The following is a 14,873-nucleotide window of genomic DNA, read 5'->3' as shown; positions in this document are numbered from 1 at the left end:
CGGAACTGCACCTATATCTAAGGCACCATATAGAATGGCACCACCTGAGATGAGTGAACTGAAGATGCAACTACAAGAATTACTGGATAAGGGTTATATTAGGCCTAGTGCATCACCTTGGAGGAGCTCCTTAGTTATTTGTGAAGAAAAAGGATGGAAGTATGAGGTTGTGTATTGATTATAGGAAACTAAACAATGTAACCATCAAGAACAAGTACCCCTTTCCTAGAATAGATGACCTATTTGATCAGTTATATGGAGCGAATATGTTCTCAAAGATTGATTTGCGTTCAGGATATCACCAATTGAGAGTAGCTGATAAGGATGTACCTAAAACTGCCTTTAGAACGCGTTATGGTCACTATGAGTTCACTGTAATGCCATTTGGGTTAACCAATGCTCCTGCTATATTTATGGACTTAATGAATAGGATTTTCCATGAGTTTCTAGATAAGTTTGTGGTGATTTCATTGATGACATACTGATATATTCGAGGAACGAGGTAGAGCATGATGAGCACTTGAGGATTATTTTGGAGACGCTTAGGAAGAACCAATTGTATGCCAAGTTCTCTAAGTGTGACATCTGTTTGGAGAAAGTAGCGTTTTTGGGTCACTATATGTATAAGGAAGGAGTCTCTGTAGATCCTGCTAAGATTCAAGCTGTGAGTGAGTGGCCAACTCTAAAGCATGTGTCAGCTATTCAAAGTTTCCTAGGTCTAGTTGGCTATTATAGGAGATTGGTGAGAGATTTCTCGAAGATAGTGAGGCCTATGACCAACTTGATAAAGAAAGAGTCAAAATTTTAGTGGAGTAAAAAGTGGGAAGAAGCCTTTCAGATTCTGAAGGAACGTTTAACCTTCGCATCTGTTTTGATCCTACCTGATGGGAATGAGCGATTTGAGGTGTATAGTGATGTTTCGAAGAATGGTTTGGGATGTGTGTTACCACAGAATGGGAAGGTAATTGTGTATGCGCCGCGTCAGTTGAAACCTTATGAGGCTAATTACCCTACCCATGATCTAGAGTTAGCTACCATAGTGTTTGCTTTGAAAATTTGGAGATATTAGCTCTATGGAGGAACTTATAAGATATTTACCGACCATAAGATCTTGAAGTAATACATTTTCACCCCAAAAGACCTAAATATGAGGCAAAGGAGATGGTTGGAGTTGATTAAGGATTATAACCTAGACATCCAGTATCATGAGGGGAAAGCAAATGTAGTTGTCAATGCCTTGAGTAGAAAGTCGAGTCATAGCGTGAGTTCCTTGATAGTCCATGAGGAGTTGTGCCGAGATATGAAAAGCCTAAGCCTAGAAATTTTAAATCATGGGAAAAGTGAGGCAAGACTCAGCACTTTATCTTTGGTTTGTAAGTTTTCGACGAGATCAAAGAGGGTCAAGTTGGGGATGAGCACCTAGATAAGATTAAGGAGAAAATGAAGCAAGGTAAGGAAGCCGGCTTTAAGATCCATGATGATGGAATTTTGAGGTTTAATGGAAAGTGGTGTGTACCACAAAAATATAATGACCTTAAGAAACGTCTTATGGATAAGGGGCATAACACTCCGCATTCTGTGCATCTTGGGGGTGACAAGTTGTAAAAAGACCTTAACGTGAGGTAGCTGAATATGTGTCTAAGTGCCTAACCTGTCAGAAAGTGAAGATAGATCATAGGAGACCCATGGGGAAGATTCAATCCTTAGAGGTTCCTAGATGGAAGTGGGATTCAATTTTTATGGATTTTGTGACTACTTTGCCTAGGACGAGGAGTGGTAATGATACTATTTAGGTTATTATGGATAGATTGACAAAATATGCCGTATGTATACCTATTAAGGAGACATGGAAAAAGAAGCAACTTGCAAAAACATACATTAGGCATGTGGTGAGACTACATGAGGTTCCAAAGGATATCATTTCTGATCGTGATTCGAGGTTTCTTTCGAAATTTTGGAAAAAGGTCCAATTCTTTGGGACAACATTGAAGATGAGTACATCCTTTTACCCTACGACTGATGGTCAGACTGAGAGGACTTACCAAACCATGGAGGATATGTTGAGAGCGTGTGCCATTGATTTCCAAGGTAGCTAGGAGGACCAATTAGACCTAATTGAATTTTCTTACAACAATAACTATTACGCGAGCATTAAGATGGCACCTTTTGAGGCACTATATGGACGAAAGTGTAGAAGTCTCATTTGTTTGAATGATTTTAGTGAAAATATAGTCTTGGGGACATAATTTATTGAGGAAACCGTCATGATTGTCAAACTGATTCAGGTTAGAATTTGAGCTGCTCAAGATAGGAAAAAGAGTTATGCCGACTTGAAACAACGCGATGATGAGGTTGCAATAGGTTATAAAGTTTTTTTGAAAGTATAACCAAGTAAGGGCGTCATGAGATTGGGTAAAAAGGGCAAGTTAAGCGCCAAATATATAGGCACATATGAACTTTTGGAGGGAATTGGGAAAGTAGCCTATAGGTTGGCATGGCCGATGGAGTTTGAGAAGATGTATGATGTGGTCCATATCTCCCAACTCAAGCGATATATCCCTGATAAGCGTCATGTCCTAGAGCCTGAGCGGATTCACATTGATAGTAGCTTCACATACGAGGAAAGACCTGTCAAGATTCTTGACTGGAAAGTGCGTAGTACACGCAATAAGGACGTCCATATCGTGAAAGTACTTTGGTCTAACCACAAGTCTAAAGAGGCAACTTGGTAAGCCGAAGATGAAATGAAGAAGAAATATCTAGACTTATTCCTTGAGGTGAGATACGAGGGCGTAACTCGTTTTCTTTAAGGGGGATAGAATGCAATAGAATTTCGCGCTTTTTGCCTATTTTTATGAGATTTTTATGCATTTCAACGCTTATTTTGGCGATTTGCACATATTGGTGCAAAATAAATAGATTCTCCACATAAGAAAACGTGTTCATGAGTAACACAAGTGTTTTAAAGTTGATAAAAGTGTGCACATGAGTGGCACAAGTATTTGTCAAATGAAAGATGAGTTTAGAATTTTTGAAAATGTGTGAGTTATCGTGTCAAGTTTCAGGACGAAACTTCTTTTAAGAGGGGAAGACTGTAATCCTCGTAAATTTATGGATTTTATAAATATATTTTGGGATATATATATATTCATATTTAAACATGATTTAGTTTGAAATGATTTATTTATTTAAAAAGGTTGACTATTTTGAAAGTCAAAGTAATTATTTTAACGATTTAAGGAAGTTAAAGTATTTTGTTAAATCATGCTTTTAAAAATATTTGAAATACTATTTGGATTAGGAAAATAAGTTTAAATGGGCTTGAGGAATCCAAATTCTAAGTGGATTAGGAAAATGATTTCTATTGATGTTAGGAGTTTTAAATCATCAATCTATTTATCGTGAAACTCTATTGAAACCCAATTGCCTTTTCCTAAGCCCAAAAGAAAACATACATATAAATACCTTGAAGCCAATTATTTACCCACTCAAATTTTCTCTCTCCTTACACTCACCAAACCGGCGATCTCTCTCTCCTCTTCCACATTTTTCTTTTCTTCTTCTTCTCTTTTCTTTCTTATTCTTAAAGAAACACTTTCTTCTTCAACAAGAAACTTCACAACACCGAAATCACCACCGCCACCGCCGACTGTTTGCCGTCGCTGCTGTCGTCCCTAGACCGACACCCTCTGCTCCTTGTTCTCTTTGTTTTGTTGGTTTAATTTTTTTCTTGTTCCTCAAGTTTAGATTAAAGATTATGTTTTATGCTTTGTTTTAGTACTAATTATGATTAATAACTTTAATTTACTGTTTTGATGATGAATATTTGATTATATAAATTATGTATAGAAAGAACAAAATATCTAATTTGATTATTATATTTAGATTGAGTTTTTTATTATCAAAGCATGAATTTTTAGGGTGTTAAAGATTGAAAAATCATCGTAGCATGTTATAAACTATGAGATTGATTTAACTTATGAATTTAAATATATTTAAGTATGTTTAAAGGGAGTTTTAATAATTTATAAGTTGCTGGAATTTTAGAAAGGGTGTTATTAATGGAGTTTTATGGATTTTAATGACTAGTATAGTAGTACTATGCTAGGTAATATAAGTAATTGAGGTTTTAATAATAGAAATAACTTTTTTTAAAGGGGGTTTAAAGTATTTTAATGTTGTTGGAATTTATTTCGAGTATTAATTTTGAATTATATTGGTTGTTTTAGGCGAAAATTACTCTGTAGGCGATTTTTAGGTGATAAAGTTGGCCTACCAATTTGTAATACCTATGTGTTATGTGATGTACTATCATGATTTTAGGAAGGAAGAGTTGTAGTATCATATATAGGAACTTTGTAAGTTCATATATGATTACTATTATGATTGGATTTTACATGTTTTATGCTTGTGTGTGAACATGTAAGTTGAGTTGGATCAAGTTTGAATTATGTGTTCCCTTATATTATGATTTTCACTACTCTATGAGGACTGTGGGCCTTATTTGGTAAGTTGATAATTTGTACCTTTTGAAACGTAAGTTGGTTGTTGGCTAGGTTCAGCAAATAAGAAAGATTGAAATAAGAAGGAATTAATCTTGGGTTGTAAGTTGTATGATTACTTATTTAATCCTAAGATATAAAGGAATTAATTAAGTTGTAAATATTTGTTTATATGTGGTTGTATTGTTTGTGTGTCATAAAAAGTAATAATTTGTAAATCATGTAAAGTGTAACGTGGATAGTAATAAACTTTAGACTGGTGCACGTCTGAAGTTGGACAGTCAGGAGTTGGGGTACATGGTGAGCATGCCATGACTTTTTCTGGGGATTGGATTGATCACCGTTCCTATTTTTGTTCAAAGTTTCCTCGATATCGCAGATCATAATGGAATACGGAGTCGCCCCCGTATTTCGTCTTCCTAGGTGAAGGTTGGTTTTTAGTTAGACTACTTGGTCCAATAACTATTCCATTAAAGTAAGAAAATGGTTGTTAAAGTCTAGTTTAATAAAAGTTATCTGAAGATTGTTAGATTGTTATTATATTATTTATCCCTGCTTAATATTTATTAGTATCATGTTAGGAATGTTTATTTATTATTATGTAGTACTTAATTTTGCTGATTACTTGCTTTGTTTATGTGTGTTGATCATGGATTTGCCTTATTGATCCTGTGATGACCCATTCTTGGTGAGTAGATTCTTTAGTGCATTGACATCTACAAGTTTGCAAATATTGCATCACAGGGATCTGGGAATGGAGAGCTTGTATAACAGATTGATTAAATTATTGCTTTCTTAGATACATTATATTGAAGTTTGGGTTGAAGTTAACATTGGTAGTAAGTTTGGTTTTAAAGTACTTTTGATTATTTATTATATTTCAATTCTAAAGTTTAGTTGTATGTTTTTCCGCTACAAAATTCTGAATAAGCCAATACGCTATCACACGAGGTATAATGCTTTGATGATGCTCTAAATTTTATATTGAACAGGTATTTTGGAAAAGAGAGAATTATCGGGGTGTTACAGGGTGAGGGAAAGGATGATCAGGAGTGGGACCCACTGCCTGATCTGGTTTTTTAATTTTTTTTGGGTTTTCTCGCAGCAAAACCTTGCGTTTCGAAGAACCTATAACGAAAACGCAAGGTTTGCTGCGCGGAAAAGGAAAAAAAAAAATTAGAAACTGACACGCTACAGCTGGCAGCTGAAACGCGTGCCAGCGTGACATTTTTCGCCTTTCCACGTGTATTGTTCTTATTGGGCATTAAAAATATAACCATTGTAAATTTTACAACTGTTATATTTTTAAAAAATATAAATAGTAAAAATTACCAACGGCTCTATTTTTTCGAGCTCTATAAATAGAGACCCCATATTGTGATATTGCTATATTTTGACACACTTAATTTTCTGAATCTTTTCTAATTTCTTCTGCTTGTTCTAATTTATTTCATTAACTCTTCTGCCATTGCTCGTTTCCTTTCACATTCTTATAATTATGGATCCTAATCATCCTAAAACCCCAAAATAGCTCAAGGAACAAATGCCTAGGCAATAAAATCGCTTAAATAGCTCTGAAAAGTAGTCAAACTATCTTCAACGCTCTCAAAACCAGTCAAATTATCGTCAACCCTCTCAGATTAATACCAATCAAAGGAGTGAAAATTCTCAATATTATTCTCCTCTACCATAAATCTCCATATGAAAATGCCAATCTTTCCTATCGTCAACCTGATCTTAATTATGGATTTTTCTCAATACCAAGAAGATTCATCTCCAAATAATGATGTTGTTAATGATGGTGGCCAATACGAAGAAGGTGATGATGGTGATGGTGTTGGTCAATACCAAGAAGCTAACTCAATTGTTTTTGCAATTACTATCAGCTAATCAATCTCAGCAACCACCACAACCACAAGCCACTTAATCACAAAACCCACTTATCGTAGAAGCAAGTTTTGGTGGTAAGAGGATTTGGGATCATGTTGAAGATGAAAATCTTATCTCCGCATTTGTGAACACTTCTCTTTATAAGGTGACTGGGACAACCAAAAGAAAGGTGTCTTCTGGGAAAAGTTTGGGAAGCTTTCGAGGTAGGAAGAATAGCAAATCCAACAGAAATTGCTCCAAGAAATGCGGATATGGTGAAAGGTCGTTGGACTAGACTTGCTCCACAGGTTTTAAGGTGTTCTGCATTTTATGATGAAACTCTTGCAAGAAAGAAGAGTGGTAAAAACGATAAAGATGTTATGAGAGAAGCTCATTTATTACATAATAGGAAACATGGTAGGTTCATCCTCGAACATGCTTGGAAAATGTTGAGGAAGTTTCGTAAATGGAGGTCCATAGTTATAAAATCAATGGAAACTCCACTTGGTCGGCCTAAAATTCGACAAGAAAATGTGGATTCACCTGGAAGCGGGAGTAGCGGTAAAAGGCCGAGAGTTGATGGAAGTGACTCAATGCTCGAGATACATACCCCATGCGCAAGCATTCAAATAGCAGTTATACACTTTTGTAGGGGCGATGAGCTTAATTGTTCCATACAATCTCTTTTTTGAGTGAACCATACATCATTTGCAATGATATTTTCTATAATATGAAGAAATACATGTCGTTGCATTCGAAATCTTCGACGAAATAAACAAGCTGGATAGACTGGTTGATCAGCAAAGTAATCATTGAACAATCGTCTATGGCCTTCCTCCCTGCCTCGATTAGGCCGTTGATGATCCTCGTTATCATGCAGTAAAAGGCCGAGAGTATGTGCAAATTAGTGAAAGAACAACTCAAATAGCTTTAGTGAAATTCACAAAGGGGATTATCAACCAATTTAGTGCCGAGTAATTAAGAAGGCCTACTCCAGATGATTTGGCTAGATTACTCAGATTCGGTGAAGAATGTGGATTTCCGGGCATGATCGGCAGCATAGATTGTATGCATTAGGAATGGAAAATTGTCCATCAACATGGAAAGGACAATATCAAAGAAGAGTTGGTGTTGCTACTTTAGTTCTTGAAGCTGTTACTGATCGTGACTTATGGATATGGCATTCTTTCTTTGGGATACTAGGTTCGTGCAATGACCTAAACGTTCTACACCGATCTCATGTGTTTAGGGATGTTTTAGAAGGTCGAGCACCACCCGTGCAATTTACGATGAATGGTAACCAATATGGTAAGGGTTACTATGTAACTGATGGTATATATTCGAATTGGGAAATTAAACATTCAGTCAATTGGTTACATGTCCTCAAACTCGCAAGGACAAATTATTTGCTCAACACCAAGAAGGATCTCGAAAAGATGTTAAGAGAGCATTTGGGTTGTTGCTATCTTGGTATGTCATAGTTCGTAGACCATCCCTCGCATGAAATGAGGAAATTCTCAATGACATCATGTTCTCTTGCATTATCATGCACAACATGATTGTGAAAGATGAACGAGATACATATGCACACTACACAGATACTACTGAGTTCACTACAAACACAAGTAATAATGGTGATAAATTTGAATATTATCATGATCAGATCGTAGATATGAACCGTTACTCGGCGAATAAAGATGCAATTGAATATCAGCATGTGCATCAATCCTTGAAAACGTGATTTGGTTGGTAATATATGGCAGAAGTTTGGCCGTAGCGCTAATTAAGAGTATTTTATGTATTTCGTTCTTAATTAAGTTTTATGTATTTCGTTCTTAATTAAGTTTTATGTATCTCGTTTGTAATTAGATTTTATGTACTTCGTTCTTAATTAAGTTTTATGTATCTCGTTCGTAATAAGATTTTATGTACTCCGTTCATAATTAAGTTTATAATTGTCGCACCGATGTAGCATTTTATGTATTTTATGTATTTCATTCTTAAAATTATATCTAAAATGATACTTGTATCACCTAAATTAATTAGTATATCGTTAATTATGTATGCATAAGATAGTGGTAGCTAATTTTGTATTCAATTACTTAATAAAAATGCTAATGACACATGCTATGTATTAACAAAAGCTAATTATGTAGATAAGTTGATTATTAGAATGATAATTATGATTTTAAAACTCTTAATTTAATTAATTAATAATAAAATATCAATTATTAATGAATATTTCATATCATTAAAAAGTACATAATAAAAATATTTTATGATGGTGGTTGGGTGATAAGAGAGAAAAAGTAGTTAGGTGGAGTTAAAAAGTAAGATAGAGAGGAAAAAGTAGTTGGGATGATCTTTTTGTTTGGTTCATTGTTAAGAAGATAAGTTGGAAAGATTGTGGGATGTTATTTTTTAGAGAGAAAAAGTTAGAAAGAGAGTGGGATGATCTTTTTTTCACTCATCACTAATAGTGGTCTTAGGTGCGTGTTACCTAGTCAAATTAATTACATGTGTTCAAACACCCTTCCACGCCAAACAATGAGCATTTAATTCCTTTATCTCATTAGAAAAACTGAGTACAAAGATAAAACTAACTAAAATACAACTACTAATCAAATTCATGCAGAATTGAATATCTAGGGTGTGTCTCTAATTAATTACATTAGTTTCATGTTAGATTATGTATATAATCATATGTCGATATTGTATATCTCTTACTATAGTGAAGAGAATATCATCTAGAATATTCTAACCTGTATTATGGTGTATATTTTACCCTTATGGTTAATGAGAAAGTCAAGGATTATAATTCTAATATGGTATCAGATTTCTCTGCTTAGCCGCCCACCAAGGGTGAAAATGTGAAAACCACCACTCCACTCATCCGGCTCTCGCCGTCTCCAACATAAAATCCTTCATCCCTGTTACATTGGAGATGGAAAACGCCCAATATACTACGTGGGCTGAGCGTTTTCAAATCATGCTCGTGCATATATGCTGCTCGATCACCTTAAAACTCCAGCCGAAACCGAGATGGAGAAATCCACATCTTCTACTGCCAGTACTATGGATAAGGATCTTTGGTCCCGTCTTGACGCCATTATCCTTCAATGGATCTATGACACCATTTCGAAGGACATTCTTCATACCATTATTCAACCCGGCTCCACGGCGGCACAAGCATGGACTTGTCTTCGTGATCTTTTTCATGATAATAAGAACTCTCGTGTGGTGATTTTGGAGCATCCATTCTCGCACCTTAACATAGCTGATTTTCGCAATGCAAGTTCTTATTGTCAAACTCTCAAAATGCTAGCTGACCAACTCGCAAACGTGGGCTCGCCGGTCTCGAATCAAAGGTTGGTATTACAAATGGTTGTTGGCCTTACCGAGGCTTATAATGGGGTTGCCTCAATTATTCAACACCGCGATCCGCTTCCTCTTTTTTCTACTGCTCGTTCCATGCTCATTTTGGAAGAGACGAGCTTGGCGAAGCGGGCTGCCAAGCAAGGTGGTTCGGCACTTGTAGTTGCTAATTCTCCTATTGTGGAAGATGTTCATTCATTTTCATCCAATTCTCAACGTCAGAAGAACCATCATAATAACTACAAAGATAAGAAAAATCATCACAAAAACAAAGGGGGAAATTCCGGCAACCACACTGACGGTGGTTAGCATGGTGGCCGTGGTGGTGGCGATCAGTCCTGCCAGCAGTATAACAGTCATGGGTGGCAACAACCCTACTCGACAGCAGCACCATCTTGGGGATACGCATGACCTTGGATGCAAACTTTGGCTATTCCACCAAGCCCATATCCTATAATTCCTTGGGCCTAACCAGGAACCCCTCAACAAAGGCCTAGTCTCCTTGGTTCTAGTCCTCAACAACAAGCCTTTGCTGCAACTGTTCCTTCTCCACCAAGCTATGCACCCACATATATTGATTCGGCTATGCACACTCTTACTCTCAATCCCCCGGATGCGAATTGTTACATGGACACGGTTGCCACATCTCATATGACTTCCAACCAAGGTACTTTCTCGTCTTATTTTAATTTGAGAACTAATAAGAATATTGTGGTAGGAAATGATCACAAAATTCTAATTCGTGATTATGGACATGCATCTTTTACCTCCCCCCACCCTCCTTTATCTTTGAATAATATGCTCCATGCTCCTCAACTCATCAAAAACTTAATCTCTGTTCATCGCTTTACTCACGATAATTCTATTTCTGTTGAGTTTGATCCTTTTGGGTTTTCTATGAAGAATTTCCAGAGGGGGACGCTTCTCATGAGATGTCCTAGTTCGGGCTATTTATATCCCCTCACATCTTCCATCACATCATCTATCTCATCTCCATCTTCTTTTGCGGCTCTATCTCCTTAATTATATGGCATGATCGTTTAGGTCATCTAGGAGATACTATTTTACATTCTCTTAGACTTTATAATTCCATTTCATGTAATAACTCTAGTAGTCACATTTCTTGTCAAGGGTGTGTACTTGGAAAACATGTGCGGTTACCATTTGTTAATTCTACTTCTATTACTTCTATACCTTTTGACATAGTTCATTGTGATCTTTGGACCTCTCCTATCTTGAGTTCATCCGGACACAAATAGTATATTTTGTTTTTGCATGATTACACAAATTTTTTGTGGACTTTTGCTCTTGCTAAAAAATCACAAGTGCATGCTATCTTTCTTGTTTTTCGTGCTTATGTCTGTATTCACTTTGGAAGAATGTGATAATGGAAGAGAGTTTGATAATGGACCATACATTTCATAAATTTTGTGAATTGCATGGCATGTCTTTTTCGTTTATCTTGCCCTTATACATCCTCTCAAAATGGTTGTGCTAAACGCAAAATCCGTTCCATTAACAATGTTGTTCGAACTCTCCTCCATCATGCTTCACTCCCTCCTTCATTTTGGAATCATGGTTTGCAAATGGTTACTTATTTCACAATATTCTTCCAAGTAAACTCCTTTCATATCAAACCCTTCTTCGTATTGTCTTTCAAGAAGAGCCTTCTTATACACATATTCACACTTTTGGATGTTTGTGTTATCCTCTACATACTTCATCCACCATTCACAAACTCCAAGCTCGCTCTATTCCATGTGTCTTCTTGGGTTATCCGTCGAATCATCGGAGGTATAAATGTTATGACATGTCTAGCAATCGCAATATTACAAGCCGCCATGTTATATTTGATGAAAACTAATTCCCTTTTGCTCAAAATTACACTCCTAAACCTGAAAATTATGGATTCCTTGAATCTGGAATTTTCCCACAATTTCAAGCGTCCCAAATGCCATTGGGCTTGCCTGACCCAACTCATCCTGCTGTTATACCTTCTCCTAATCACCCAGGCCCACCCGCATCACAACTTACTCCATCTGCTGTCCCATTAAACTCTCCAGCCCACATGAATCATCCGCCCTGCCCAACTAGACCTGCTTCTCCTCACTGCCTCTTCTTCTTTATCTTCTACTCACTCCATCCCACCTCTCCCTATTTCATCACAAAATGCCCAACCTCCCAACCAATTCTCTCCTCAAATGACCACTCGCAGTCAACATGGATATTCAAACTGGAACGCTCACTTAATCTTCATACTTCGGTGTCTATCTCCCCCATTCCTCGAACCCCATTGATTGCATTGTCTGACACGAATTGGAAAATGGCTATGCAATATGAATTTGATGCTCTTATTAAAAATAAGACGTGGGAGTTGGTACCTCGTCCATTTGGTGTAAATATCATTCGCTCTATGTGGATTTTTTGTCATAAACAAAAACCTGATGGTTCTTTTGAGAGGCATAAAGCCCGTCTTGTTGGTGATGGTAGGTCTCAGCAGGTTGGTGTTAATTGTGGAGACACACAGATGCTGATTAGGGGGTGTCTTGATAGTCGACGTTCGAGATCTAGGTACTGCATATTTCTAGGGATAACTTACTCTCACGGTATGCTAAGCGGCAACCTACTCTATGTCGTTCTAGTGTTGAGGCCGAGTATCGAGGGTGGCCAATGTGGTATCTGAGTCTTGTTGGATCCGCAATCTTCTACTAGAATTACATTGTCCTATACATAAAGCTACTTTGGTGTATTGCGACAACATTAGCGCCATTTATATGACAGGTAATCCAGTTCAACATCAACGCACGAAACACATTGAAATGGATATTCATTTTGTGTGTGAAAAAGTTACAAAAGGTGAAGTTCGTTTCATAATGTCCCATCCCGTTACCAAATCGCGGATATCTTCACAAAAGGACTTCTCCGCTTCCTCTTTGATGATTTTCGAGATAGTCTAAGCGTCCGTCCTCCTCCCGCTTCGACTAAAGGGGTGTGTTAGATTATGTATATAATCATATGTTGGTATTGTATATCTGTTATTATAGTGAAGAGAATATTATGTAGAATATTATTTATTTTTTTTATAAGAAGAAAATTATCATTCATTGAAAAGCCATCCGACATCTACATTGATTGATAAATGACATACGGAAGTAGATATGAAAACAACAAGTAATATATCATCCAAATAAGATAACTGAAAATCTATTCGAGCCCATTTGAATTGATCTCTACGCATGTTTAATTGAATCTTCACTGAACGTGCTGTAACTTTTTGAATATGAATACCCTTATTGTAGATCAGATCTTTCATCTTCCAAATCACACCTTCCCCTGAAACAACCATAAAACAAAGCAGAAACAAAAGAAAGAACAAACTTCTACTAGATGAGAAGACAAAGCCTTTATTGAAAAGGAAGATCACCGCCTCAGGTTCACCACAATCAAACACTTTTTCTCACCTTCTCTAATCAGAATAGATGGGAGGGAAAAAACCACAACCGACAATCTAACCAGAGTAAAAATATGAGGGCAAAGAAACTATGGGGATGAGGAAATAGATCTGACGTAAACACAAAAAAACGAACAAAAGAAAAACACGCGGAGGGAGGGGAGACACGCCTTACACCAGCCGTGAGGCTAGGCGGTGGCTTTCCCAAAGGAGTTCTTGAGATAGGGTTTGGGGATATTTTCTTTGGAGGGGAGAGAGGGTTTTTTGTTTTTCCCTATGTAGAATATTATCTCTTGCATTGTGGTGTATATATTACCCTTATGTTAATGAGAAAGTTAAGGATTAGAAATTTCTAATATTTCACACTATGATATAATGATCCCACTTTGAAACAAAAATAATTTCCTAAATTTATCTGGGAACTTATTCTAGTGTAATTATATCAAATCCCTATAATTGGAATATATAATAATCGAAGTTAGGTTGAGAGGTGATGTACCTAACATGCATTCTTTATATTATACTTCTCTCTCTTTAGTACTTGCGTACCATATCATCTAGGTGTTGAGTGTAGTACTGTTTTGTACTTATAGAAGATGGCCAAAAACTCAAAGCTAGTAATATTGAGGTCGTCACATGGTAGGAGTTCAATGGATTCCGGCGGCTTCGCAGTCAGTAGTAGAGTGAGTTATAAGGAGTGTCAGCGCAACCATGCTGCTAACACTGGACGGCATGCAGTGGATGGATGCACGGAGTTCATGCCTAGCGGCGACGACGGAACCGAACACGCCTTAGTTTGTGCTGCATGTGGTTGCCATCGTAACTTCCATCGTAGGGAAGCTGGTTCTGTGGTTGACTCTTCTCCCGCAAATTCATCAACTACAACTTGAGCAAATATGCTTTCTCCGTTATTCCCTTACTCCATATGTAGCTCCTTGGCACGTAAGTTTAGTAGCATGATAGACAAGGTAACTGGATGGATGAATTGGTCATATTGATTTGAACATGGGACACTTCTCTACCCTGTGTTTAAATTCTTCGTTATATCATTCATTTGCTACTTTGTCCATCTTGTTCCAGAAATTGCATGCCAAAGTGTGTGTCAATATTTTGAAACAGAATGGAGGAAGCTAGTATATCTTATAATATGATCTTTAACTATCTAAAAGAACTTTCTTAGAGTTATGTCTTTATACTATATATGATGCTATGCAAATGACTTTCATATGTTTGTTCAAGAAAATTTGAAGTTGTCTCTTCCACTTGTGTATATTAAAGACATATGTATTAATAATATTTTGTCTATAAAGGTATGATGAAGGGGGCTCACTTGAGGAAATAAGAGGAAAATCTCAAATGAGTCCCATGAGGTTTGATCCCTTAGACCTCAAGGATATGATATGAGTAGTAATGCCACTACTCAACTAACTCAACTTCGTACTACTAGTACTTATGATGCCATTATTGTAAGTAGTAGTATAATTAAGAATTCCCCGCCCCTTGTAGCGGCTAAATATGTAATCATGTTACAATATTTATATACTATAGTCTATTGTTGTGTATATATTCAAATAATTATGCATGCAAAGATAGTAAAAGCTCACGGCGGGAAAAGTCACGTTACAATTTTCTGACTAGAAAAGAAAAGTTGGCCGATTGTAAATTAATTTTTTAAT

At 36.6% G+C, this 14,873-nt stretch overlaps 2 protein-coding genes across 2 annotated transcripts; both read left to right on the top strand.

The window, feature by feature from the left end:
• Positions 1–9,413: 9,413 nt before the first annotated feature.
• Positions 9,414–10,055, top strand: LOC104906246 (uncharacterized). The gene has a single exon (XM_010694981.2). It carries the CDS (start codon positions 9,414–9,416, stop codon positions 10,053–10,055), a length of 642 nt encoding a protein of 213 aa, XP_010693283.2.
• A 2,014-nt stretch (positions 10,056–12,069) lies between these two features.
• LOC125494695 (uncharacterized mitochondrial protein AtMg00820-like) lies at positions 12,070–12,429 on the top strand. Its single transcript, XM_048638407.1, has one exon. The coding sequence runs from the start codon at positions 12,070–12,072 to the stop codon at positions 12,427–12,429; it is 360 nt and encodes a 119-aa protein (XP_048494364.1).
• Positions 12,430–14,873: the final 2,444 nt, after the last annotated feature.

The sequence above is a fragment of the Beta vulgaris genome, chromosome 2 (genome assembly GCF_026745355.1).
Source record: "Beta vulgaris subsp. vulgaris cultivar EL10 chromosome 2, EL10.2, whole genome shotgun sequence".
Lineage (NCBI taxonomy): Eukaryota > Viridiplantae > Streptophyta > Magnoliopsida > Caryophyllales > Amaranthaceae > Beta > Beta vulgaris.
Note: the sequence above shows the minus strand (reverse complement) of the source record. Positions and strands in the feature narration are given on the sequence as shown.

Coding starts and splice junctions, on each gene's coding strand:
- LOC104906246 (XM_010694981.2), top strand. CDS start 9,414: ATGGAGAAATCCACATCTTCTACTGCCAGTACTATGGATAAGGATCTT.
- LOC125494695 (XM_048638407.1), top strand. CDS start 12,070: ATGGCTATGCAATATGAATTTGATGCTCTTATTAAAAATAAGACGTGG.